General features: G+C 32.3%; 3 protein-coding genes and 1 long non-coding RNA gene across 6 annotated transcripts; 1 reads left to right on the forward strand and 3 right to left on the reverse strand.

The window, feature by feature from the left end:
• Positions 1-7,528: 7,528 nt before the first annotated feature.
• Positions 7,529-8,227, reverse strand: LOC111406545 (ATP-dependent DNA helicase PIF1-like). Its single transcript, XM_023035952.1, has 2 exons — positions 7,939-8,227; positions 7,529-7,839 (listed from the first exon to the last, which is right to left on the reverse strand). The coding sequence occupies exons 1-2, from the start codon at positions 8,225-8,227 to the stop codon at positions 7,529-7,531; spliced, it is 600 nt and encodes a 199-aa protein (XP_022891720.1).
• A 2,308-nt stretch (positions 8,228-10,535) lies between these two features.
• On the reverse strand, positions 10,536-11,899 carry LOC111405513. The gene is made up of 2 exons (XR_002704807.1): positions 11,813-11,899; positions 10,536-10,998 (listed from the first exon to the last, which is right to left on the reverse strand). It is a non-coding gene; the product is annotated as an uncharacterized LOC111405513 (long non-coding RNA).
• On the forward strand, positions 11,538-22,525 carry LOC111405512. Of its 3 annotated transcripts, none has more exons than XR_002704805.1 (13): positions 11,538-12,722; positions 13,726-14,082; positions 14,208-14,261; positions 14,383-14,462; positions 14,548-14,665; positions 15,353-15,439; positions 15,555-19,224; positions 19,330-19,420; positions 19,528-19,649; positions 19,842-20,672; positions 21,318-21,742; positions 21,920-21,950; positions 22,047-22,504. XR_002704805.1 is itself a non-coding variant. In XM_023034440.1 (3 exons), the coding sequence occupies exons 2-3, from the start codon at positions 21,924-21,926 to the stop codon at positions 22,329-22,331; spliced, it is 312 nt and encodes a 103-aa protein (XP_022890208.1). In that variant the 5' UTR covers positions 21,261-21,742; positions 21,920-21,923; the 3' UTR covers positions 22,332-22,525. The 3 variants fall into 3 exon arrangements, 1 of the variants encoding a protein (XP_022890208.1); XR_002704806.1 differs by having other exon boundaries at positions 21,509-21,742; XM_023034440.1 differs by lacking the exons at positions 11,538-12,722; positions 13,726-14,082; positions 14,208-14,261; ... (5 more) ...; positions 19,528-19,649; positions 19,842-20,672 and having other exon boundaries at positions 21,261-21,742; positions 22,047-22,525.
• Positions 22,025-23,710, reverse strand: LOC111405511 (pre-mRNA-processing-splicing factor 8A-like). The gene is made up of 2 exons (XM_023034438.1): positions 23,236-23,710; positions 22,025-23,106 (listed from the first exon to the last, which is right to left on the reverse strand). The coding sequence occupies exons 1-2, from the start codon at positions 23,582-23,584 to the stop codon at positions 22,973-22,975; spliced, it is 483 nt and encodes a 160-aa protein (XP_022890206.1). The 5' UTR covers positions 23,585-23,710; the 3' UTR covers positions 22,025-22,972.
• Positions 23,711-24,407: the final 697 nt, after the last annotated feature.

Below are 24,407 nucleotides of genomic sequence, written 5' to 3' on the forward strand. Positions count from 1 at the left end.
ATTCCGTGTTTTTATCGAAAAACTTTTAAATATTGTTATATCACTTTCTATGTCTATTAAAGCACATGCTGTTATGTTTGTTTCTATGATAATAACTTGTATATATATAGTTAATGGTAAGCTTTATCTATTCATTTAATTCTTTTTGAATAATATAGTTTGTCCATTATGAACTATGTATACTCCTTTTCTTTTTATAATATAATCTTCTAATCCATTTAGAAAGCTCATTCCTAAAAGTATATGAGGGTATTTATATTCATATTCTTATCTATATAACATGGTACTTAAATGTTTATTTCTCCTATTTTTATTGATACTTTAACTTCTAATTCTGTAATATGTACTTGTCTATCAAAATTTACACATCTATATGGTTCAGTTTTATGAGTTATTAAACCTTTATTTTTACTTGAAGTTATATGACATTCACTGGCTTTTATACCTATTAGTATGTTTGTTCCATTTATATATTCTCTTATATTAAAATAATCTCCTTCTATTTTCATATTTCCAGCATTTCTGCAAAGTTTTATTTTTTTTATATTACTAAATTCTTTTGATTGGTTTTTATTATGTACTCTAAGACTTTTTGATCTTTTAATCAATTTTTCACCTTTAAATGTTATATTATTAAAGTATTCTTCTTCATTTGATTATGTTGTTTTAGGTTTATTTCTTGTTATACTAAATTTATATCTTCTGAAATTAAACTTATCTGTTTATTTGGTTATATTATTTTGCTAATATCATTATATTATTTATGTACTTCAATATATGATTTATTGGAATAAATATTTTCATAATTAAAATTGGTAAATGTGTATAAAGCTCTATATTCTATAGTTATAATTTGATCAGCTGGTTGTATGATATCATCTCTATGTAACTTAAAATGTAATCCAAAATTTTCATTAAAGTTTTTATCTTTTAATGAGATACAATATTTTGGGTAGCATGTAAACATTATTTTTTGATATGCCAAATTTCATTCTATTGTTCCTAAATGACTATCTTTTAGACTTATTATTCTTCTATCATATAAAGTTATAATTAAGGGCAAGTCTATCCCTTCTCTGAATAATGATTTAAACATTATTTGTATTCCTACTAAATAAACATATTAAATTTTTTCACTTTGTTTTTTTATTAATTTTTGTTAATAGTTCTTCAACTGTATTTTTTGTTAAAAGATTTAATTTATGTTTTTCATAAGTTGTTCTTACATCTATAGTTTTCTCAATTTTATGATATTCATTTATTGCCATCCTTTATATTTTTCAAATTCTATCTTAGACTTCCTATTTTCCTATTTTTAAATCTAAAGATAATTTTTGCATTTTCATAAATTTGTTATTATCAAATGTGACTTTTAATCCATAACCTCATGTTCCTTCATATTCTTGTATATTTATATTATTATTTTCTATTTTCTCTATTTCTTTATTCAGATCCTGATTCATTATCTTATGTTTCACTTATATATACTTCTTGATTATAATATTGTTCAGTATCTAATATTTCACTTAATTCATCTTTTATTTCCAAATATTCTTTTTGTAATATTTTAACTTTCTTTTTATCAAAATCAGGGATTATATGACATATTTCCCCACAATTCCAACATTTACATTGACTTTTATTTTTCTTATAATTTTTATTTTTCTATTGACCATATGGGTTATTTTACTTTTATAATATCTTCTTCTATGTTTTATATATTTTTTATTAAATTTTTTAAAATCTTTAAACTTTTTATTTTTATATTTTCTTTTATTAACCATTCTTCCAGAATTACATCCCCATTGTATAGGTTTTTCCATATCTTCACAACATATTCTAGTTAGTTTTCTGATTTTTTTTTTCAATAATTGTCTTTGTTGATATATATATATGCAAGTCTTTCAAATAAAAATTTTATTCTTGAACCTAAAGTTCTAGGTATTCTAATATTATCTCTTATATATTTTTCAAATTCTATTTTAAAATCCCATGAACCTAGTAACTTATTATAGTAAATGTCTTGGTATATTTCTTGATTTTCATTACTAAAAAAAGAACATAATAATAATCTCTGAATTCACAAATATATTCTTTAATTTTATACATATCACATATTGTTAAATTTTATTAATTTAATTCTGGCATTATCTTTTTCTCTTATTGATTCTACTTCAGCATTTTTTATCCAATTTTCTCCTAAAAATTCATCTGAAATATATTCTACTAACTTTTCTATACCTTATTTATCTCATTTTATTATTTCTGTTTATACATTTCTTTTGATTAATGTTTTTGTATCATTATTTATTCATTCCCACCAATTTCTAATATTTCTTTCAAAGGATGCTATTAAGAAATCTATTCTTCTTTCAGTACTTTTCCCATGTGTCATCTTTCACTCATTCTCTTAAAAGAGTGGATCCTAAATTCACTATTCATTTTTGTCGTCCTACTTTTCACACTTGAACCGAATTATTTATCATTCATTATTAGGTTTTTCTCTCCTTTACATCCCTCTTTTTATTTATAACTAGTGTCATGCCCGTGCAATGCATGAATTGGTCTTTTTTTTAAAGTAACGTTAGTGTGTTGAGTTTTTAGGAAAAATCTTGTCATTTTGTAAATGTCCAGTTTTACCAAATATAGCAAATATGTCAATGATTTCACGGAATTATTCTTGACTTGTGCTTATTTCCCTGATTCAATGCATTTATCATAAAGTATTTGACAAAAACAAACAATTTCTATGAAAGATTGGACAGAAAATAATTAGAACGAATTTTCTAATTTTAAACCTTTAAAAAAAGAATCTAAAAAGTTGGCATACAGAAACACAACAAAACATAAGAAAACCACACCGGAAAAAAATAGTAAAATTTGATCTTCTATTAACTTGGTCATATGATAGCAGTTGCTCTTAGTAGTGAGTTCAAACGTATTACTACAATCATAATAAGTAATAAAAAGGAAAATATGGTACCACTGAAATTGAAGAATAGGAGATAATAGGAAACAATAGAATTCTCTTTCAGATTTTTCCTTCTCGATCATTTTTGATTTTTTGTTTCGACGTAGGGGTAGAGTAGCTATTGGTTACGCTAAGGAAGCAAGCGATTATGACTTTTACTGTTGAGTCACTCACGATAGAAAGTATGTTTCATTCCTTGTTTACCTGAATATACAAATAGTTGGAGGATTTAGGAAGTGAAGCAATCACTAAGTTCTGCTGGAAAATAGTATATAGTGTACAAGGAAATAGTCTAAATTTTAGGAGTGGGAAAGATTATGCATTTAAAAAGTTATACTTCATGGGATTGATGATCAAGAGATCATCTCCCATAATCTGTACTTGAGCTTCAGTTTCACCAATTAAACTGTGGGTCTCCAAATTTACTATCCCAAAACCAGCTCCACCAAATAAGAATGCTCCAAAGGCCAAGCAAACATAGCATAAGGCCTGCAAGATAAATGAACGGTTTTCTAAGAAAATGCATGTGTGAAAAAACAAATTTCTATGGTTTGAAATTAAAGCCGATGTAAAGTGAAACTATATTACTTTTCTAGGATCATTCGTTAGTGTATCCAGTATATCCTTAGATCCATCCCTACAAGTAGCAACAGGAAGAAGTGTCGAATTTTTCGACCCTGCAGCATCAAGTTCAATTAAAAATCCCGTCACATTCAAATAGGGATTCATATTCTGAATTTAATTCACCTGCTATAATCTTAGAGGCATATCTTAACAGTAGCGCGACAAGAGACCTAGAATTTTTCTGCACCACTTGGTGAAGGAGACCAATCTCTTGCAGTCCAAACTTCAAGAGAAGTTGTTCCTCTACACCACCTATTCCACTGAAAAGAGCGTCCAGGAGATTGTTTACAACGGCATACGAATCATGGTCAACAGAGAACTCCACGAGGTATTTGAAGTCATAATTTCCTTGGAGCTTGAAAAATAAAATCAAATGTCCTAATGAATAAATAATGAAATCTGGTTTAATTACATTCAACTAAACTCATAAGGAAGTAAAAAGACAAAAATGAGCATTGTTGTAGGCTCAACAACCAGAAATATGACGCACAAATACTGATCAATGTCAGCTGAATAGGCAATAAAAATTAAGACAATGAAGCATACAATAGATATCTATCGACCCAACTGTTCAATTTTACCACTAAATAGCTACCACCTACAGTTAAAAGTTTAACTAAAGATGAATTCAGTTTTCATCTGTCTAAGAAAACATTGGATAACAAAAGTTAATAGTTTGATCCAATACTATGAAGCTATAATCACCTAGGCAATAGTACAAGAAGCTATAATTAACAATAAAAATAGAGCTAACTTTCCTTATAAAAATAATCAATTGATAGACAAATGTGAATACTTGATGTTCTGTCCATTAAGCTTTGATCTTGACCATTGTTGAAGATTATTTTGTTTGCTGTGTCTAAGATTGCTCAACCAATTTGGATAAACTATGATACTTACTAATATAAATCAAAATTCAAGGACATCAACTGAGTTCAAAGTTTTATTACCGTTGGAAAAAATGTTAACCAACATTACTTTTGCACCAATTTTCATAATATAAACGTAAGTTGTCTATAACAGTGGCTTGGATGAATCTACATAATGTGCATAAGAATCTATATTAACTCAATGATACTATTGTTAGATAATAACGGGTAGCCTATAATTAAATACAATTGACAACGGAGGGTATGAAGAAAATTACACAGAGTTTTAATCAAGTGGTTAAAGGCTAATGTTTGTGCTCTAGCATCTATAAACAAATGCTTGCCCAGCTGTTCATAAATGATCGAGTTTTCTTAATTGGACAGAAATGATCAAATGCAATCCTTTTGGATAGGATAAATTTCTATTGAAATCACTAAATTGCAATCGAGTTTTCCTTTTTTAAAAGACTCACAAGAGCAAATTATTTTTATGTCGTTGAATCATTGGAAGTTATGTGATTCCACTATGATGTGTGCTCTTGTACTTTAACTTCGGACAACATACCTTCATAGAAGATTTTAAAAATGTCAAACCGAATAGGAACTTAACAACACTATCAATAGAAAAAAGGTTTAACTACTTCTGGGACGATACTAGGGAGAAGAGGGGATACATCGAGGTGGCTTCAATCATTCATATTTATTTACCTAAAATGAATAAGATTTCTTTTTGTAGGTAGAAGGATTAGGTAATTAACATTTCATTACTTTTTAGTCAACAATTATATTTTACTTCCATTTAATTCATTCCTAAAATTTACACCATTTCCAAATTTGAAGGGTAAGCAAACATAGCATGAGCCCAGTAAGATAATGAATGGTTTTCTAGGAAAATGCATGCGTGAAAGAACAACTTTCTATGGTTCTCTATGAATATTGAAAGTGATGAAAAGAGAAACTATCACATTTCTAGGATTATCCGTTAGCATATCCAATATATTGTTAGATGCATCCTTACCAGCAGCAACGTGAAGAAGCAACAGATTTCCCGACCCTACAGCATCAAATTTCAATTAAAAATTCGTTCATATTCAACCACGGATTCATTTTTAGAATTTAGTTCATCTACTATACTCTCAAGGGTGTATCTTAATAGTAGTGTTACAAGAGACCTAGAATTTTTCTGCACCGCTAAGTGAAGGAGGCCCATCTCTTTGAGTGCAAACTTTAAGAAAGGTTGCTAGCCTGCACCCACTGTTCCACTGAGAAGAGAGTCCAGGAGATTGTTTATAATGACATACAAATAATTGTCAATAGAGAACTCCATAAAGTACTTGAAATAATAACTTCCCTAAAGCATGAAAAATATTATCAAATGTCCTAATGAATAAATGGTGAAATATGGTTTGAAGTAATTAAATTCAACTAAACTCATAAGGAAGTATGAAGACAAAAATCAGCATTATCGCAGGCTTCTCCACCAGAAATATGATACATAAATATTGATTAATGTTAGCTGAATAAGAAATTGAAATTAAGACATTGAAGCATACAACAGATATCTATCGATCCAACTGTTCGGTTATAGTACTAAATAGCTACCTTCTACTGTTAAAAGTTTAAGTGAAGATGAATTAAGTTTTTATTTGTCTAGGAAAATATTGGACAGAACAAGTTAGTAGTTTGATCCAATACTTTGAAGCTATAATCACCTAAGTAATAGTACAAGAAACTATAATTACCAATTAAAATGGAGCCACCACTTTGCTTTGAGAAATGACCAGTTGATAGATAAACATCAATACTTCATGTTTTGTTCACAAAGCTTTGATCTTGACTACTGTTTAACATTGATTTGTTTGCGAGGTGTAAGATTCTCTTGAAGAATCTTTGCAGCACTAATAAGCATTACAACTTGTGCATCATGCCCATAAGCATGTATCTTTCGAGGATTCTTACTCTTGTGATTTTACTCCACCTTTTCCTACAGAATTTACAACTCTCGAACTCAAAAAAACAACAATAACATATTTAGGATTCCAATAATTTGTAACTCTGTCACAAATTCAGAACTTAATCTAAGCACAGAATATACAACTCTCAAATTCGATAAAACACCACTTTACACATTTAGGTTACAAAAAATATGTATCTCTTTTACAAATTCGCAACTTAATCTAAGAAAATGATCTCAAAATATTTTTCACATCAAACAATCAACATTAGATTTATATCGTTTTTCAAAAAGAATAAAAAAAGCAAAAAAGAAAAGAAAAATTCAAATTTCTTTTTCCAAAAAAGAGAGAATAAAAGTCCAACAATTTAAGTATAAATATTCACAAACCTGTATGGGAAGAGCATCCACATCTACCCTTATGGCAACAAAGAGATGCTTTCCTGAACCAATGGAGCCAGGGTATTTATAAGAAATCCCCGTCTTATCCAATTCTTTTCTGCTTGACATCATTATAGAAAATAAAATCCATAATAATAAACAAACATTCAAGAACTTAAATGAAATGTTCAGGTGAATTTACTGATTGCCAATTTTTTGTTGATATCCCGTGTTAGAATCAAAAGTGCAACTCCAGCTTTCAAATGTTGTTCCCTATTTTCGCTTTCGAAAGCAGTTATCTAAATTTCTATATTTACTTGTTCATTGAAGAAGATTGCATTGAAATAATTCAATTTAAGATTTTCTATATATGTACAAACGATAGATTTCCTTATATATAACATTTTTAGTGCATGTACTGTGTAAACTCGCGTTGCTTGATAGGTTAAGTAAAACTTTGAGGCACTTGCTTGTTTTAGCTCTAGACAATGCTATGTAAAGTTGGCCATAATAAAAAAAAAGTTCTGGAAGATATAAGCCAACAAAATCAAGTGTTTGCCCTTTTACTTTGTTTATTGTCATTGTAAAGCATAACCTAATTGGAAATTGAGTTCTTTTAAATGGAATTGAAAACTTATCACTTTCAAGTGGTATAAAAGGGATCCTTGGTAAGAAGACATGTTTTTCAAGATATTCACCAGACGTAATTTTTGCAAGAATTACATTCTTCTAAAATTTTCGATAAGTCAGTCGTGTTCCATTGTATAATCCTTCAGAAGGGTTGATATTCCGTAATAACATTACATGACAGTTTACTTTAAGGTTTAATTCATGTGGTGAAATATCATTTGAAGTCAGTCTACTGAGTAAATCTTCTTGCAAGCTCTGTTCTAATTTATCAATTGCTTTATCAAAGCTATAATACATAAAAATTTCACCAGGAATATGTTCTAATAATATCTTATTAATATGATCAACACACTCATTTCTAGGTGTAAGAATAGCTCGATTTGTCATCATGTGTAAATTGTTAGCATGAGCTTCTATATTTGGAAAGACGTGATGTATCAAATATTTTAAAGATGTAATTTCATTCTTAAATAGTACAATTATATTATTTGGAAGCTCGATACACTTACAAGTATGTTGTTTCTCTGTTCCATTTCCAATTATTAATAAGTAATCACAGAAATTAGGATCAAACTTTTCCCTCACATTCTCAGATAATGAAAGATGTAAAAGCGATGGCCATAATTTAGAGAAAACTAAGCTAGCTTTCATTATAATTTTTTTCCCTCTTGGTACCACTGGTAAAACTTGTCGAAAATCCCCTTTAAAAACTACCACTTTCCCACCAAAAGATAAGTTACAATCAGTAATAACTCTTAACATTTTATCCACAACTTCAATGTCACAACGATTGACCATGGGTGCCTCATCCCAAATGATTAATTTTGACATTTTCAACAAAGTTTCTAAAGTTGATTGTTTGTTGATCAGATAACTTACATCACCAAATAATTCTAAAGGAATTTTAAATCTTCAATGAGCAGTTCGACCTCCAGGTACGAGAGATGTAGATACTCCAGCATATGCAGTTACCAAAGCAATTAAATTTTGAGACCTCACAACAGCTAATAATGCTTTATAAAAAAAAGTTTTGCCCGTTCCTCCTGGTCCATCGATGACGAAGGCACCACTTAATCCTGATGATATTTTTTCCATTATCGTATTGTATGCAAATTGTTGTTTGTTATTTAACCTTGTCGCACAAGCATTACCTCCTTCAATATCCAAATTCAGTATCTCATCTTCAACTATTCTTCTCAATCTATCATTCTCGTTCATATTTACATTGTATGACACTATTTGATAGTCATTTATATTTTCTAAGATACAACTGATATTCTCTAGAGCCCGTACTTTAGCAACTTTTGAAGGTATTTTTTCATGTACATAATCATCAATCATATAACATTTGAATTTATCCCATAGAAGTTTCAGATTATTAGGGCTACAAAGCACAAGAAGTGTAACAAAGAGACGTCTCAAAGAAAAAGGCATTTCGTATAACTATAGATTCAGATATACATTCTTCATAATGATTATCTCCGCTTAACAAACCATGCAGAAGTGCTGTTTCACGGTAGGTAAGAACAGTGACTCCGTTCCTCCTGGACCATGCATATTATGTTTAATGATAACAGAATATAGATGGGGATATTTGTTTTCTTCAGGAATTTCATAGCAAACTATTCTATCAACTTCTTTGGCACAAGAAATTTTATATCTAGAATTGAAAATTAACAACAAATGAGTATGAGGAAGACCTCTTTTCTGAAATTCAATAACATATATATGTGCAACAACTGGGCCTAAAATACTTTCTTTGTATAAATTATGTTTCAACTCTTCTAATTTTGCTCTGGATATATGAACAATTAAGTCCGGCGCGATTTTGAACTTCATCATTGTTATATAGTTCCTGCTTAATTTCTAGTCAATTTGGATTACATGTTACAATTAAAAATATATCTGATTTTCCATAATGTTGTACATAGTTATTCCATCCATGTATCTCCTTAGCATATCACGAGGACCACATGTAAAAGATTGTGGTAAAACGAATTTTTGTCCAATTTTACACCCTCTTGTTTTCCTATTTTGAACACTATTTACAATACCTTGATAAAGTCCAGCACGAATTTGTTTTTGGTTATTACGATAATAATCTAATCTAACAGTTTCAATCTTAACATACAAGTCTACAATATATTGTTGCAATAACCTACCAGCATGAAGCAAAACAGACTTACGAGAAGACTTGATTTGTAATTTGTATGAATAATATTCTCGACATAAAACCTGAGTACGTTTGTTCGCTCCATTTAGTACTATATAATGAGAGAAAAAAAAAACTTCAATACTCATTTAGAACATTTATATTGCAAAAAATACATAACTATATAAAAGATACATTTGCAAACCTTGATTCTCATTTTAAATAAATTCAGCAGCAGAAATACTTGTGTTAAGGAGAGCATCAAATGTCGACATATGTTGAGGCTGAGAATATGTGCTTCTGTATCTTTGAATGCCTTCATGTCAATCGAATTCCCCATATAAAAAGAGTAATGGATATTGCAACGGATCATAACACCCATAATAATAATGAACTCTATGTCAATCACCAGAATGTCCATAGATAATAATATCACAAATATGAACATTAGCATTTTCATCATCTTCAACCCATATAGCAACTACTTGAGATACTGTAGAAGTATTGAAAACTTTTTGATCAAGTCCAGGATCGTATCGTATTTGTATTCGATGGTCATGCAAGTTCGTCATATCACTTAAAGACCTAAAGAATTTACTATATGGATTTGTTTACAAAATTTCAATTAAAACAATCAAAATAGGTTCGGTAATGATATTTTCATACGATTTTGAATTTCATTATCTGTATCGTAAAAATATAATTGTATATAAGAAGGCGTATTGTTTTGGGACACAAGTTGATTTATATAATGATGTGCTTGTCCTTAAATCCTAAATGTGTAAAAAACTTTATACGCTTTAAAGAGGTCTTTATCATATTTCACATCAATTGAAGTGAAAAAAAAATGGTTATTATATCCTTTTACAATTTTCTTGAATTCCATGCAGCTTAATTCTTTAGAAGTAAATAAATTATATAATTCACTTGGTGAGTCAGGTATTAAAATCTTGCTTTTTCCATCAAAACAACAAAAATCTTTAGTTTCTCTATAAAATTTACAGGCATTACAATGCTTACAATAGATGGGTGTTGGTAATATATAAGCGGTAGATGGCACGTTCAATCCATTAAGAGTTCCTTCTAATTCAAAATTACAAATATCATGTATTTGTTTATTTGAAGTAGAAGCATCAGGATTGTGATGCATTATAGATTCATGCAATTGGAGAACAACAAAAGAATTATTTCCCAAATTCATAGGCTAATTTATCCTTTTACGCTAATCAATACACCTAGTTCTAAGTCTTTTTTGCCGATCTCTTTCCCTTTGACTTTGTTGTTGGCGAATGGAGGTGTTGTATGAGTCCTTCCCACAATGAGATACAATGTCAATGTTCACAAAAGCAAGGTCTTCATGAGCGAATGTCTCTAAAATATCCATCGCAAGAATGGAAGAGACTATTGTATATTGAAACTGCAAGATAAGCAGTACAAACAAGAAAATGAAGCAAAAACTATTACAAAATTTGTTTCATATGCATGTAGGAAAGTAAACAATAGAACATGCAACAGTGCATATTGTGTAAAAATGTAATAATTACATGACATGAATTGCACTCTCTAAAAATACAACCCGTAGAATAAAAATTTGAACAAGAAGATTAACAATAACAAGGTGATTCTGAAAAATAAAATATTAACGTTGGACAAAAAATGATGAAAACAAATATTCAAGAAAGTAAAATGATGCATTTATAGAAATAGACGGAATTTAATCATTCGTTTCCATGTATTGGTTGCCTCTCTAATACTCTAATAGAATTCCTAAACAATTCTTTTCTTGGGAGCATAATTTTGTCATCCTTTCCGAAAGCCTAGATACATAATAGTACATTATTATCATATAAACTTAAACTAAAAGAAAAAGTTAAATAATCTTTTTATCACAACAATCTTTTTATGAAAAATCTACTTCTCTTTGAGATAATTGATAAATAAAAGCATAAGAAATAATAAAATGTATTCACTCCATAAATGTTCCTAAATAAAAAAATAAATTTAATAATTTAAGTGTAGAATGTGAGCGCATATGTCAATGCGCTCAAAATTCGTACAATCTGACAGTTTTTGAACTCTTTCCCATAGTTAGTCTTCTCATCCCATTCTTCTCACAGCAAGAAAACAAACAAGAATTAGACAATCAAAAAGCAAATCCAAAGTCACAAAAATCCAAATCCTTTCACTTAAACACCGTGAAATAAGATCAATAATTGATAAAAAAATCAAACCTTTTGAATTTGAATTCTTTGTTCAGAACCAAACCCGGAAAATGACTTTTCCAAGATTCTTCATTTTCCTTCTTTTGATTGCATTTGCACCTATTTTGATAAAACCCCATTGTGGAAATGCAAAATTGAGAGCATTAATGGACATAAAATCATCTTTGACCCAGAAAATAATTACTTGTCATCATGGGTCAGTGATGGGGATCCACGCAGTGGAAAATTTGAAGGTGTGGCATGTAATAAGCACAGGAAATGGCTAATATTTCACTGCAAAGTAAAGGGCTCACCGGAAAAGTGTTGTCGGAGGTGTCGGAGCTCAAGTGTTTGTCCGGTGACTATTTCGCACGAGATTTGTCCACTGACCATTTCGCACGAGAGAGAGAAAGTAAAATTAGGTTGAAGAGAAACAGTAGAGGCCCCATCGTTGCTTTTGTCCCAAGTTCGACAAGTCGGTAACACCAAATCGAACAACAAAGGGAGTCGGCTGCTGGTAGGGTTTCTTAAGCAATAGAATGAAAAATGAGGAAGATAGTGTAAAGCCAATTAGCAACAGGTTTAATGTGAACACTTCGCCACAGTAATGAACTCGTTCTCTCTTTTAAAGTGTAGGTAGATTTTTTTCACACGCTATTCATCAAGCTTGTTTTTCTACAGTGGACATTTTATCTCCTAAATGAAAGACGCTTTCCTCTCTCGACAACAAAACAAAACCCTACCTTTCAAAACTCCCTCCTCCCCGTTGCGATAAACGAAGAATAAATTACTATGGTATGTCTCCGATGATGTCGCCTGTCGGAGCGGAGATAGTGGGCACACTGGAGCCTACGGTTATGCTCAGTCTTAAAGATGCCACCAGTTGGGACGCACCAGTTTTTATTTCCAAACTCCTCCCAAATTCTCGAATATCAACTGTGTATGATTTAAATTCTGTATAAATTTTGATCATTGACCAGTAATTGTGCTTTCTTCTGCATTTGGGATTTATGTCGCAGGCCAATAAAGATAGAATATAACAATTTGCTGTGAGGAATACTTTATTTTCTTTGACTTTTCATTTTGTTGAATGAGGCTGAACCATTTAGAGCTAATTCAAGATTCTTCTTTCATCAAGATGCCTTTTTAATATTGTTTTGAGGTTTCGATTTTCATATATATAATTCCGTTTATACTTGAATAGATAAATGTTTGGCAAAATAGTTACTTTTTTAAGTAGAATAAAACATTCAAGTGACTAGAAGACCCATTATATTGTTTTAATACGTTAAAACAATGACTTGATAAAATATTGTTGTAGTTCTGATGACTTATCTGGAGTAAAAAGAGTGATTAAGTTGCTCTACCTTGTAAACATGCAAGTTACTTATTTTGCAGAAATCCTTACGTACTTTGAAAATATAATAACTATATATACTAAAAACTAATGTAATAACAAGTAACTTACAACTAAACCCAAACATGTTTGGCTATTAAGGTTACCTAGAAGTAAGATTTGCTTGCATTTAAGCTTAGTCAAACATGTTCAAAATGTTGAACGCTTACACAGGCAACAAACTTTGAAGTCATTGTATGGGCAAGTATTTTGTGTTTCTTCTTTTGCTTCTTTTACTAATATACAACTATATAATTTTTGGTAATTTTTGATTCTTCTTTTTGTCATGTCACTTAATGAGATCATTGTTTCTCTTCGATTTAAATGTTGTTAGGTATTTACAGTAGATTTAATTGTTTGGTTTTCCAATAGGTTCATATATTGTTGAGGGAGATTTTGACTTCTATACCTTTTTTGAAAACGAGAAAAGGATAAAGAAAGTGTATTTACAAAAGAAAATAAAAGAAAGGATTTTCAGCGCATTTTATTGATCGGATTTGATACTTGTTTGTTGATGATAATTGTTTCTTGTTCATGCTGTCTGAAGCTGTTAAGGAAGCAGGATTTGAGTTTCCTCCACTTGGTGAATATGTAGTGGGCATGTTTTCTTGCCCACTTCCGATAGTCGAAGGGAACAAAGAAAAATCGTATTCGCAAAGGTAGTACCAAGATCAAATCTTCTTCTCGCTGAATAGGATTTTGTTTTATAATTATGTGTAATATGTTATTCTTTGGTGTTAAATACTTTACAAGTCGTGGAATCGCTTAGGCACACCATCTCGACTGGCAACTTGTCCCCACTGATAACTTAGGTTTGGGCAAGTATGCTTTACAGACAGAGCCAATAATTGAGCAAGTGTTTCTTACACCTACTCCCAGGTCAAAGGTACATTTTGACCAATAGGTAGATACCAAGTGCTGGTAGTGCTAATTAATCCAGTTAAAAAGTTGACTATTAGATTTTGTACATTCAAAATTTGTGACTTGCTTTTCTTTTTTCCTTGCTTCCTTTCGGATGTACATATTAAGGATTAAGGAAGGTTTCTATGGTGGCTATCCGAGCTGCATTCAACCTGCAACATGGTAGTGTGAGAGATTTCTGTATATGTTCTCTTGGAGAGATTTGTTCCTTTTGAATGTGAGATATCTTTCTTTGCTGTGACTTTTCTAATTTAATTTTTTGATATGACTATTATCTACAAAGGTTAGTTGACGCCTAATGAGTTGAAGGAATACTACCACCCTGATCTTGGAAATGAAAGGTTAACAAGCTACATGGTCCTGGTAAATATATTATCTCTATTCTCCGTTTTATTTCTTTGCTCACCCACATTCAATGAACAACATTGGATTAACGAATTAACTGAAGCAATGCTAGGTTGAGGAGTGACTTCTGAGGCATTGAAGTATGAATGGTATTTTAAGTTCTTCAACACCCTTGATGTTATTTCACTTTGCTTGCTGGATTGGACTCTTTGGGTGATTTGGTAAGGAAATTCACTAAGAAGTAAATAATGCATGCATGAACTTGGTGCCTTGCTCTATGATCTGTTTGTAAGGATAAAAAAAAAAAAACCCATCTTAGTGGTAGAAATGAAATTGTGTTTGGTCTAGGTAGTCTAAGGTTCTCAATAGGGTTGTACTGGCGCTGCTGCATTAGTTTTAGAAGTGTCCTTAACACAACTGTCATTGAGTACATATTTTAAATCTTCTTTACATAAGTGGAATTGGGATTGAGTTATCTCTCTCTTTGAATTTTTTTCTAAGCTCATGTTTCATCAGCAGTAGCACCGTCAAGCTTTTCCCGTTTATTGGTATTTATCTGCTGTCGTAATCTGATTTGATGGTCCACACAATTATCCTATACCTGCAAATTGCATTACTTTTAATCTTATTACAGGTATTCTCCAACACATATTGCCACATATATGAACTACAGTCATGCATTTCTCTTTTAATTCTTAATCGCATGTTTGCGCATTATATGTTTTTGTTATGTGCACGTGAATAAAAGGTGTATATGAGTATATCCAGTATCAGTCAAGATAAATCAAATTTCTATATACTTGCTACATGATTTTTGTGTATATTATTTGTTATGAACCAATGAGTAAAATGTGCTCGTATGCAAATCTTGAATTGCGTAGTTGATTTGACTAAAGGAATTGGTGTAGATACTGTTGTTTTAATGGCTGCTAGAGCCTTTCAGTCGAAAAACCAAGATGCCTGCAATCATGGGGTTGTTGGCTGATCCTAAGAAGGTATGCATATTTTAATTACAAGCTTTGTTGGTGAGGTGTGCACCTCAAAGCATAAGCAATGATTTATGTTGAATATTGTCTTCTTGCTTATTGAGCAAATTTTTCTGAAACAAAGTGGTGGGAGAAAGAGACTGTCCTGGATTCAATTCCAGTATCACCAGCTGGGAAGTCTAAGAAGATCAGCATTGAGAGAAGACATACTTGTAACGGTTCTTGAAGGATGCAACCTTGAAGTTTCATTTGGTAACTTCTTATACTATTTGAGGTTGGCTAAATAATGGATCATATTATACATGTAATTGGTTTTATTGTTTTTATTCAAAGTTGTAAAGGGAGCCGTGCGCTTGTTGTCATTTTATATGTTGGATAAATTATCATTTCCGTGCCATTTGATTAGTTGCTACTTTATCTTTCTGCAATTTATAAATACTGGGCAACAAATATGTCCACAATTTTGTTTAGGCATTCTATTAATTTTTGAATGCTTTTTTATTTTTTATTTTTATCCAACTTGCAATGAGAACACAAAGAATGTGATGATTGCAGCATCTTATGTACACCTGAAGCACAAGGTTCGAGATAATAATGCTTTCGAGCTTTCAAATCTGAACCCCCAAAATCTTGCTTTCTGGTTGAGCAATTCTGTTTTTGTTTAGATATTTGTTTTCTCAATATCATTGAGTCTGCTAAATGCTTTATTGCTGCCATAGTTTGAACCTTGTAACATGTTTAATTTTCCTTTTTAGGATTTGATATATATTAGGAGATGCTAACAAAGGCACTTGCTCATTATTTTGGGACTAAATTGCTTTTATTTGACAGCCATTCATTTGTATGAGACCACGTGAACTTTTAAGACACTGTTAAAATATGTTTTGAGCTCTGTTTATTTAGTATGGTGAAGCAGATATCCTGGATTCTTCAAATTTTCCCCTTCGCTCAGAATTGCAGATAAAAATGAATGGCTAAGAAACCCTCAATTAAATATGGCAAGTTTCTTTGTGCTTTATTTTATAGAGGAATTTATTTTGCTCACAATGACTATTAAAAGAATTAACAATGGTTCTTTTACTTTTTCTTTGTCTCCACGTATTTCTATGTGTTGATAAATATTTAGGTGATAAGAGTAAAATTCATTGGTCCAGCTTCTGAAGTTTTGCATTTAACATCTGCCAGGTCTATTGTAATAACACACTTCTCTTTCTTTTTAAGTCTTTTTAATACAAACTTTTGTTGGTAATTGATGTAGGACTCAGGTTTTAGTTTAGTAAACATTCAATTCTTTGACGTTCCTTTTTCTTCATGCAAGTTTTAGGGTGGTGGTTTTAGTAGTAGATGTTTTCCTGCAGTAGTTTATATTAATTTCAAATTGCTTTAGTATCATGCCATTAATATGTATCTAGATGTGTTTTTCCTTGTTTTAAACTGAGGTTTCAATTTCTTGTTATGGCGAAAGCATGGAAAGTGCCCTGCGAGAATGTTTTAAATTTATACAGATCACCAAAATTCTAATTCATAGAGAAGGTGATAGATAATGGTGAGCTTGTTAGCAAGAAATCACTACCTTTTCCCTATATAATCCTGTTCTTTTTTCTAATTTCCCCCCTCCCTTTGTCATTAAAATGCCTCTTTTACAGTTGATCTACAAAAAATTGCCAAACGACATCTCAAATTGACATGCATTTTAATTAGATCCCATCTCGGGCACAAGTTAGCGACACGTATCTTGGAAAAAGTCTGTTTTATGAAGTGTTACTTGAGCTGGTAAAAAATTATGCTGTGAAAGACTTGATTACTTACTAGAAAAATACATGTTAGCTGGCGTTTTTGCTAACCGTTTCATATTTCACGTTCTGATCATAACTCCAACTTCAAGGAATTATGTCGTCGAAGCCATTTCTTTACTTAAAAAGAAGGGAGTACCTGAGTAGAATATCGTACTCCCTGAGCTCTTTGCAGCTTTTGTTTTCTTCTGTAAAATGTGCTCATTTCAACCATTAAATTACTTCTTCGATGTTAATAATCATATTATTTCACAATTCTTAGTATGTTTGTGAATTAAACTTGCTGAAAATTGGCTCATGAATTGATTTTCCTACATACAGCGTTAATGCAACTGTATAGTGCTTGCTAAAATAGGTTTCTGATTCAATAACCAATATGTTTCCTTTAATGCATTTAGTTGTTGAAAGTAAGGTAAATTTGGCTTATTTGTTTTGCTGTGAGTTTGATATATAATATATTCCAAGCAAAGCTTTCATCACTAAACCCAATAATATACTTATTATGTTTTGCTGCCAATGTTAATAATGAAGCATGTTTGGATCTTACTAATTTTAGTTATAAGTGAGGACAGAGAAACATTCTTTTTCCTCTCCTTATTTATTAATAAAATAAGCTTATAAGCCTTCCCAAACATGCTCCATTCTAATGATAGATTGGTCGTTGGTTTTCTTGTTCTTCTATTATAGTCTAACTTATTTCTTTTTGCTTTTATGTGGAGAAAAGGATAGATATAGAATAGGTCTCAGCTGGACAGACTTGTGTGTTTTCACACCATTTATCAAGCAATCATATTTGGAGCTTTTTAGTTGTACCTACATTTTGACTCAACCCTAATTTCTTCAACTTCATGGCGTGTGCTGAAATTACTGTGTCAATTCAACCCTTTCATGAGGCTGAGTTGACAGAATCAGGGTTCCCTTCCACCAGCAAAAAAGATTTACAACTAATTTTACCCTAAAAGCAAGGAAGATAATGTAGGATCGTATATTGCCTTTTCCTTTCTCACTATGAAGATTGCCTAGCACAGTATGAGCATTGAGAAGATACCTTCAATAGACAAATTGTGCACAAAATGAACGAAGGAAGACAATATAGTAGATAGTCTTTTCCTTTCTCACTGTGAAGATTGCCTAGCACACTATGAGCATTGAATAGATGAACTGTGCACAAAATGAACAAAAATATATAAAAATTGAGGAAGAGCTTTTTAATTTGAGGAATACATGACATTTATAACTTATAAAGTAGGACCTTTTCTATCAAATTTAGAGAAGACCTTTTGTATTTCATCTTTATAGAAGGCCTTTTAAAAATCCCTTGTTAGTTATTCTGAGTCTTGATATCAGCAGCAGTTTCATTATTTAACATACTTTTTCTATACTTTACATGGAGAGTGGTCGTGTTATCTAAGAATTTTTCCTAAATTATGTATTTGCATGAACTGGCAGGAAATGATGAAAATGGTTTCCACAATAGTGTGACAGAGAAGTAGGTTTGTCACAATGCACCTTTTTGACTTTTCCACTGCTGTTTGTTCCCTTTATTTTCGTAACGCTATTTTCAGTCTTTATAGCAAATTTTGGAACTGGTGCTAATGCTGGTAATGTAGTTTGTTATAATTACCTAAATCATTGCCAATATTCAAATCCTCTAGCAAAATATACAGGAACTCTAAAAATGAAAGTAAACAGTGTGCTTCTATCTGTTGAAAAATTTGAATTGAACTCCTACTAGGAATGCGGTGACTTATGAAGAATATGAACGACCTGTGCTTATTGTGTAATGGCCACATTAAGGTATTGGTAATAGAGGATTCACTCCAAAATATTTCAAAATAGTAATGGGGATAAGATATTTTGAGCTGAGTTTGTTGATTATTTTTCTTTATTAGAAGAGCTTGACTTACACAGTGGTCTTGTTACGTTTAGCTGCTATGTGTCTTTCTTCCATAAGGCAGTTATGGATACTGTAGCTAGAGTCAAGATGAAGAATGATGAAAAGTTAGTATTAATCATTTCAATCGAGAATTTTGTTACTGTCATATTCAATTTTAATTAATTTTCAGTTTCCTTTTATTTATAAAATTGACTTGACTTCTTTTGCAGTGGGTTGTAAATCCTTTAAGCTTCATCACATTTTCAATCTAGATAATGACAATGGAGCTGAAAAACTCCTACATTATAGATAGAAATTAAGGTAAATATTGAAATTTATTTATGAATCTCAACCTTCTCTATGATTTGCATTTTTCAAATGATGTTCACTAATATTTGACGTTCTGTTGCATGATAAATATGAAAAAGTCCATTCCAGTTTAGCAATAGCAAACATTGAATTGAAAATATTATAAATTCAACGGCGGAGAGTGCCATCCCGGTGATGCGGAGGATGAACTAACGGAGAGGAATACTTGCATATTAGAATTGTAAGTTGATGGTTTTGTTGTTTTGCGATCTTCTTTAATTAAAATAATGAAAGAAACTGATGGTTAATGCATTGGGATATATGATTTTTAGTTGAAATCGATCTTTCGTCAATTTTAATTGGTTATTTCTTTTTTTTTTTTTTTTTTTTTTTTTTTTTTTTTTTTTTTACTTGTATTTATTTTGTATAATAGGTTCAAAAGCCTAGCCTCCGATATTCAGTGCGCTGGCTTCAAGTCCAGACCTCCTCTGATCTTGTAAGCCTGTGTACAATATGTGTATCTTATGTAATTTCCTTGTGGATCAATATGCGTTTATTTGGTCTGGCTAGCATTCTGGTTTTTGCAAACTTAATTCTTAGTTGGCATGCTGGAATAGAGGTTTTGGAGCCTTCAGGCCTCTGTTGTACCAATAAAGCAAAATGGAAGGAAATGGAGAAATTTTTAAAAAATATATCTTTCAAATTTCTGCTATGCCCAATATATTTGGAAGATTCTGTAAATATGGGATTAATGAAAGGGAGGAAAGGAATGCTTAGAAGCAGTATTCTTTGTTTAATTACAATTGTAGAAGGGAAAGACTAAAAAAATCAGATATTCCAATTTTTAAAATTGTTTATTAGCTTAAAGCCAGCAGTTTTAGTCTTCCCGGTCTCATCCTCAAAACAGTGAAAATCTGAGATGATTTTATCCTCTACTTCCTTCTCTTGTTTTTGTTATGTAAAACTACCAATTAAGTGGGGATTGCCTTATCTATCGTCTTTTAGTTGAATTCTTCAATGTGTGTATTTTTACTTTTCAAACGGAAATTGATTCAAGTTTCATTTAGGGCTCCATTTTTCTATTTTTCTTACATATCTTGTGACTATCATGGAAAACCTTGTTAATCTATGCCATCTTTTGGAGGTATGGTGGGAACTTATGTTATTGCAAATCTTGGTGATTCCCGAGCTGTTTTGGGAACAAAGACTGAGAATGGAATAAAGGCTGTTCAGTTAACTACTGATTTCAAACCAGAAGTGCCTGGTAAAGATCCTTTGCAAATCCTATGTTGGACACACCATGTCTAGTAAGAATTCTTGAAACTGTTTGTAGCCTATTTGTTTATATCAAGAAAAAAGTTAGTTACAGGTAAATAAGTTTCTGTTTATATCAAGAAAACATAATTTACTTTTTCTACTTGTAACCAAACCGATTTTGGATGTCTTTAAATAACTCAAAACTAGGGCCTCAAAAAATTAAGAAACACCAATTTTTTCAACCTCTAATAAACGGTGTTATACCAAATGTCTTAAAATCAATGGGGCAAAAAAAAAATGCCTGGTAAAGATCCTTTGCAAATCCTATGTTGGACACACCATGTCTAGTAAGAATTCTTGAAACTGTTTGTAGCCTATTTGTTTATATCAAGAAAAAAGTTAGTTACAGGTAAATAAGTTTCTGTTTATATCAAGAAAACATAATTTACTTTTTCTACTTGTAACCAAACCGATTTTGGATGTCTTTAAATAACTCAAAACTAGGGCCTCAAAAAATTAAGAAACACCAATTTTTTCAACCTCTAATAAACGGTGTTATACCAAATGTCTTAAAATCGGGGAAAAAAAAAAAAAAAAAAAAACTGGCTAGCGCAACATGATTTAAAGCAGTATTATTAATAGTATTCAATAGTCACAGGGCTGGTCCTGAGGCCAGGCAGGTGAGGCCTCCGCCTCAGGCCCAAAATCCAGGGGGCCTCGGCCTCCTTTTTTTGAACAACGGCAGCCTAAAACTTCTCAAGCCCATAATCCATTATCTACACTCCAAATCCCTAATTCAAATCCTCGCCGTCTCTCTGGCACTTTTTCTCCTTCGAGTTCCAGAATCCCAGATTTCCTCTTCGCGGCTTGGCTAGTTGGCTTCGGTCAGTTCGCTGGAGCCTGGAGTCCCACTGGCCACTGTCTCAGACGCCCAGTGAGTTCAAACACCGAGCGGTCTCCTTCCCCCAACGCCCACAGGCCACAGCGTGATTTTTCAAACACTCTTTGTACCTGGGCTTCATCTGAGATCTGACGTATCGCTTCTGATTTCTGTCGAGTGGCTGGGCATTTTTGCTAGTGAGTTCAACTCTTTTACCGTTTACATTTAAGCATTTACTTATTATAATTTTGATGATTTAATTTTAATTGATAAATGGTCTTTTTTTAATTGAGACTAAGTATGAAGTAAATCAAATTGATTGCCCAATTTATTTTGTGTGATCTTCTTACTTTTCTACTCGGTGATTGTGTCAGGGGAATGATGGCTCGAAGATTTCTTCGCAAGGTAGAAGTTTTCGTGTCATAAATTATTTATTATTATTATTTTTTGGTATTTATTCCTGTGATTGAAGCCTTACGTTTTTTTTTTGGGTGCATTGAGATTGCTCGTACTACCGAGTACTTCTTTCCTAAGACCAAAGACACAAAAGCTAACGTTCTTGGTGACGAACCTCCTACATTCCCCATTGAGAGTGCTACCGAGTCGTTGAACTTTCCTGACACACAAGCTAGCGTTCTTGGTGACGAACCTCCTACATTCCCCATTGAGAGTGCTACCGAGTCGTTGAACTTTCCTGACACACAAGCTAGCGTTCTTGGTGACGAGCCTCCTACATTCGACTTGTTCGATCTCTTGGGCGAGCGCAATAAAGAAAAAAGCTGCTGATGGGTGCATAATGTTGTACAATTCAGCATGTGTACTTTAAAAAAACTGTTCTTGAGTTTGCGAAGTGAATAACAGGTATTCTTTGCCTTATATATAGTCTCAAAAACTTAAATTTAGACCGACAAATGATATTTTGTCGAGGTTAATATGAGTTGACTATATAATTTATTGTACATGGGGTACTTTCCTTGTTTCGCATTCTTGTGTATGTCATGAGGCCTGCAGAAGTAAATTAAAACTCCAGCTAAAGAACACTCGAAGTTAAAGCAACATTGAACATGGGTATTAGGAGGCAAGAAATTGAATAATTACATATCAGTGCTGTACTCCATTTGTTAACAATCTTTGTGAATGTAGTCGAGCCTGAGGACACTAGAATCTGTCTTACACGATCATCATCTACCCGTAAGAAAGCAACTGCCGTCTGTTCATTCTGCAGATTCCAAACCCCATCTCTGGTATTGCTGAAAGCCTCTCGAGCCATTCTAATCTTGGCAGTATACGAACTTCGAATCCGCACCTAAACATTAGGTGGTTGGTAACTAATGTTAAACATGAGCATGTGTACTATGTACATTATGTGAATGCAAGTATGGATTAAAAAGTAAAAGCAAAGAGGAAGAACAAGTTACACATACATGCTAATACATGCTAAAAAGTAAGTTCGGATTGTCTTTACTGTACACAGATACAAAGCTGTTCTCCCATTCAAGTGGGGTAATGCTTCTAGGAAGACGGTTCTTCATATCCCAGAAAACACTTCTACCAAGGTTTACTGAAGTACAGAAATTTGACAAAGAACAATTACACACCATTAAACATCAGGCTAACCGTCAGTTGAGAAAACAAATTGAGAAGAATTTATTATACATCATGGTGTTTGATAAAATAAAGAAAGATTTACCATCGTGCTTCATAAGTCTCATCCTGGCGTCTCTTGGCCAGCATTTCTTCTTGTTATAACCAACCATATTTTCATGGTTAGGATCAGGATGCTCAGTGAGATACCGCTGGATAAGGTCCCTAGCTTCTTCATGTGTGAAACGGAATAATATATGCACCTTGTCAATGTATCTGGAGTATAAACGAATTGGATGTCCTGTTTCTACCCTAGTATCATCATAAGTAATGAACTCGTTTGGCATCTGGGGTGGACCAGCAATTTCACTAGCTCGAGTCAAACCAAGCAGCAAAAGATCAAGGACGAGTCCATAGTACTGCACTACGAGACCATACGAGTTTGTGTGGCTCATGTCCTTGTAAGACAATACAAGGTTGTTCTTAGCAGTGACATAATCAGCAATATTATGGTCAAGAACCAATCGCAGAAGCCTGAAGAAACATCAGGTTAAATCAACACAAGAAGAAGATTTATATCTTGTCAAATGAATGTGAAATTAACGTCAATATGAGTGAAAGACTCACCTGTTAAGCATGGTCAGGTCAATCTTTTCAAAAAAATTCTCAAATTTGGTCTGAAGCATCACCACACACTGTCCTTCACTAGTGTCCCAAATGTCTCCAGCCTGGGTAATATGTGTTAGGATTTGGATTGTGCTATTGCTTTTGAAAATTCAGAGTGTAGTTCACGTCTTCTACCGTCTGAGCAAAAGGAGATCCTACGTTACAATCAACACTCTCATGGTTCCCTCCACAATGTTTGCATTTCGGTCCTACTATCTGGGCTACACTCATCTGATCTACCTTCTGCGATTTAATATGACAGAATGTAAACCATGTCCCACTCCACTTCCATCGGACACTCGACTCTCTTGCACTGATGGTGAACCCCTTTCTGACCCCACTCTTTATCGAAGCATGGTTGGTGGTCTTTAATACCTCACTTTCTCTCGTCCTGATATTTCTTTTGCGGTCAATCAAGTTTGTCAATTTATGCATAATCCCCGCACCACCCATTTACAAGTAGTAAAACGCATTTTTCGTTACGTTAAAGGCAGTATAGAACATGGCGTTGTGTTTCATCACTCTTCTGACCTCTCCCTTCGAACTTCGATTGGGCTGGCTCAGTTGATGATCATTGGTCTACGATTGGGGCATGCATCTTCCTTGGGCCCA

Source organism: Olea europaea, chromosome 12, assembly GCF_002742605.1.
Source record: "Olea europaea var. sylvestris chromosome 12, O_europaea_v1, whole genome shotgun sequence".
Classification (NCBI taxonomy): Eukaryota; Viridiplantae; Streptophyta; class Magnoliopsida; order Lamiales; family Oleaceae; genus Olea; species Olea europaea.

What these genes read in the sequence shown, in the direction of transcription:
- LOC111406545 (XM_023035952.1), bottom strand. Translation starts at nt 8,227, where the DNA reads ATGGTCAATCGTTGTGACATTGAAGTTGTGGATAAAATGTTAAGAGTT. An exon ending in AACAGAGAAACAACATACTT is followed by an intron (nt 7,840 to 7,938) that starts GTAAGTGTATCG and finishes CAAATATAGAAG; the next exon opens with CTCATGCTAACAATTTACAC.
- LOC111405512 (XM_023034440.1), top strand. Translation starts at nt 21,924, where the DNA reads ATGATGGCTCGAAGATTTCTTCGCAAG. An exon ending in CTCGAAGATTTCTTCGCAAG is followed by an intron (nt 21,951 to 22,046) that starts GTAGAAGTTTTC and finishes GGGTGCATTGAG; the next exon opens with ATTGCTCGTACTACCGAGTA.
- LOC111405511 (XM_023034438.1), bottom strand. Translation starts at nt 23,584, where the DNA reads ATGAGCCACACAAACTCGTATGGTCTCGTAGTGCAGTACTATGGACTC. An exon ending in GAGACTTATGAAGCACGATG is followed by an intron (nt 23,107 to 23,235) that starts GTAAATCTTTCT and finishes TCTGTACTTCAG; the next exon opens with TAAACCTTGGTAGAAGTGTT.